Raw genomic sequence first — 3229 nt, forward strand, 5'->3', positions numbered from 1 at the left:
TTCGAACCCAAGCTGTCGATTGAAGCTGATATTTTTCTCAAATCCTTTACGAAGAGATCGGTTGGCTTTTTTTACCGCCATTATTATCAATAGTTCCGGTGGAACTTACATTAGGAGATACATTTTGGCACACGTGCGATGATGACGTCATTCCATCATTATCTCGATGTTTATTTTATTTTATGCGTTTAACGGGACGATATAATAACAATGCGTTTTTCTGTTTCACAGGGTCGGCACACCAAAACCGGTCAGCTGGCGGCTATCAAGGTCATGGATGTCACGGAGGCAAGTATTCAATTGCAGCGATATTATGGCTTATTTTAATTATCCTTTTGCTTGGAAAGTTCAACGATACGGGGATTGTTGGCTTCACTTCACTACCGTGGCACGAATCATAGTCGCAATCATCTCGGAAGCGCGAAAGGTTTCGTGAGATAATGAGATATGATGCATCATATTTGTACGGGTTGGCTTTGAGTACGGCGATGTTTGCAGCCATTGGGAAAAGATTAACTTCCTTTAAAATATGAAAAAAATAGCTTTAATGTCTATCCGTGACCGCAAATAGATAAGTTTTTATCATCTAAAGAGACATGAATGCAACATACGAAGCTATTCTATATTCTTTACCGCGTATCATCAACATCGGCGAAAGATAAAGATTGTTTCTACGAATCTGCGAGCGATACAATTTGATACTTGATGGTTTCCATAATCTAAAATGAGTAGATAATATCACGAAATGGAAAGAAATGTATGGTTTTATAACGAACACGTTCTTTCAAATTTGTTGAATGATTACGAAAGTTTAATTTGATTTTCAATTATTTGACTATGTACTTTCTGATTGTTGGATTCTAATCCTAACAACAGTGAATTTTATATTTTGTATTATTAGACGATGATTACTCGGAATAAATTGTTAGCACGTGTGCGCTTTTCTTTTATATTTAGCTTATAAAAAAGTGATTTTACAGTTACACAGATATGAATTATCTCGTGGTGATACTTATCTAATGGAATATTCCCAGTAAATGGATTTGCTTCACACTTGTTTCTCTATTTATATCTAAAGTAAGGATATAGCATTAATATTACCATTACGCTACACTTTTAAGTGTTTCTTGTCACATAAATCGATTAAAGCAAGATGGGAATTCACCGTTACGATTATGATTGCACAAATTTCTCTTTTTCATTCTATTTTTTCTGTGTCCTTTTCTCCCCTCTTTTTATACCTTTTCTTGTTAGTGCCTTTTTTTCTTTTCTCTCATGTAACGCGCGAGTAAAGTTTCGATTCTACTTATCTACTTAATGTACACTAGACTACTTTTTTAAACAAAAGAATTTTATTTTTGGTAAAATGTCTAATGTGTTTGCCCTGGTCATCATTGTATTTATAAAGTTTATTTTCGCACGATTACTGTGTACGCAGTTTGAGTATATGTATTTTTAAATTATGCCTTTTATTATACCTTTTATAGCTTTCGTTACTAATATTACTTGTAGAAAGATTAATTAGAGACACAATTTTCTGATGACCTATTTGCAGAATTTTACATAGAATTTATATTAAAATAGCGTATAATTAATTAATTTCTTTAAATTTAAAAATGATACGTGAAATGACATACATTTTATGCGAGCGCGCGTGTGTAAAGCTGGCGTATCATTGTGTAGAAACTTATTAATTATTGAAAGTTCTGGCTTTATTTTTAATGTTTTATAGTTCTAGATCCATTAAACTAATAATTCTGCCCTTAAAGCGAAAAAAAGCGAGAAAACAAATCAAGACGCCAGGTTCGCGTCTCATTTTGTCCTACATAAGCTTTGACTGCAGATCCTTGTAGGATTTTAAAAGATACATAGTTCTAGATGAGTTCTAGAAAGAGTTCTGGCGGTAAATAACGTTATTTTCAATTTTTAATGATTTTTTTTCCCCCAAAAAAAGATTACCTTTATAGGAACGGAGATGAGACACTGATCGATTTCCGATAGTTCCGTGAGGTTTATGCAGGGTTGGGAAGTAACGCGTTACTTGTAACGCCGTTACCGTTTTCATTAATTTTTTCAGTAACGATCGTTACTTTTTTCTGTGTGTAACGGTAACGGTAACGTCGTTACATTTTTACAGTAACGGTAACGCATTTAGCCGTTACTTTTACCGTTATTTCAGTTCTCTGTTATTTTCTTATTTTATAATTTATTTTTAATTTCTTAAAAAGTATTTTGTACTTAATATTTTATACTGTGTTCTAATAGGCACTGCCAATGTTGAAAATATATAATTCACTATCAATACTAGAAATTTAAAATGCCTATTACGGTCAAAGCTGGATCTTCATTGCTTTAAATAATTCAATCTTGAATTTTTAATATACTCTATATATGTACTTGCATATATGTATACCATATTGTAGTCTTTTTCACACACACAAACTGCGCGCCGAATTGTTTTTCCGGACTAAATAAACGCAATTAAAACTACTCTAGTAATCGCGAATTAATATAAATAACAAAGGATTCTTACAAAATCAAAAAACTATAATATAAGTCAAGAGCTAATAAGAGTCACCACAATTAATATATATGCAAACACAATAATTGACAATTAAAATTAATAAATATACAAATTACAAGAGGTAATAGTATGATAGATAAGTAATCTAAAGATGGCTCAAATTGATAGCCGAAACATGTAATGTAATCTTTAACGAACACTTTTGTATATTTATTAATTTTAATTGTCAATTACTGTGTTTGCATATATATTAATTGTGATGACTCTTATTAGCCCTTGATTTATATTATAGTTTTTTAAGGACGTTCTCCGACTGCAGTTGTGCAACCTAAAGTTCACTCGCGTCCACGCAATCGCCCCTACACACAAAAAATATTAGTTGAGTACCACCGTGTGCGCAGAAGTGTAAAAATGATCCTACTGCGTCACTCCGTGCGATGCGGCAACGCTGCTTTTTCGCTTCGCGTCTTTGTGTTGTGTTAATAAGGTTATGGACACTAAATAATGTCGAATCCACGGAATAAAAGCGGACGCTTTATTAGTAATACGACGCAACGTTGCCAAGTCGTCAATACCTCTCGCCTTCGCTACTGCCGCCGGTCGAAAAAATAGCCGAGCTACTTTGTTAAATGATTTCTTAAATATAAATACCGGAAGGCATATTCAGGAAAATTTCATATTATTCCTTGTAATATCAAGTTTTAT

The 3229-nt window shown here is 33.0% G+C and overlaps 1 protein-coding gene across 2 annotated transcripts in view; it reads left to right on the forward strand.

Annotated features, from left to right (window-relative positions):
- The first annotated feature begins 237 nt into the window (after positions 1 to 237).
- The window catches only part of msn (serine/threonine-protein kinase msn), a 106545-nt gene continuing 103553 nt past the window's right edge, over positions 238 to 3229 (forward strand). For both annotated transcript variants that reach the window (XM_018510285.1, XM_018510286.1), the window contains exon 1: positions 238 to 288. In XM_018510285.1, coding sequence (XP_018365787.1) covers positions 274 to 288 — 15 coding nt within the window. In that variant the 5' untranslated portion in view covers positions 238 to 273. The remainder of the gene's footprint in view (positions 289 to 3229) is intronic.

Source organism: Trachymyrmex cornetzi, unplaced genomic scaffold (assembly GCF_001594075.2).
Source record: "Trachymyrmex cornetzi isolate Tcor2-1 unplaced genomic scaffold, Tcor1.1 scaffold333, whole genome shotgun sequence".
Lineage (NCBI taxonomy): Eukaryota > Metazoa > Arthropoda > Insecta > Hymenoptera > Formicidae > Trachymyrmex > Trachymyrmex cornetzi.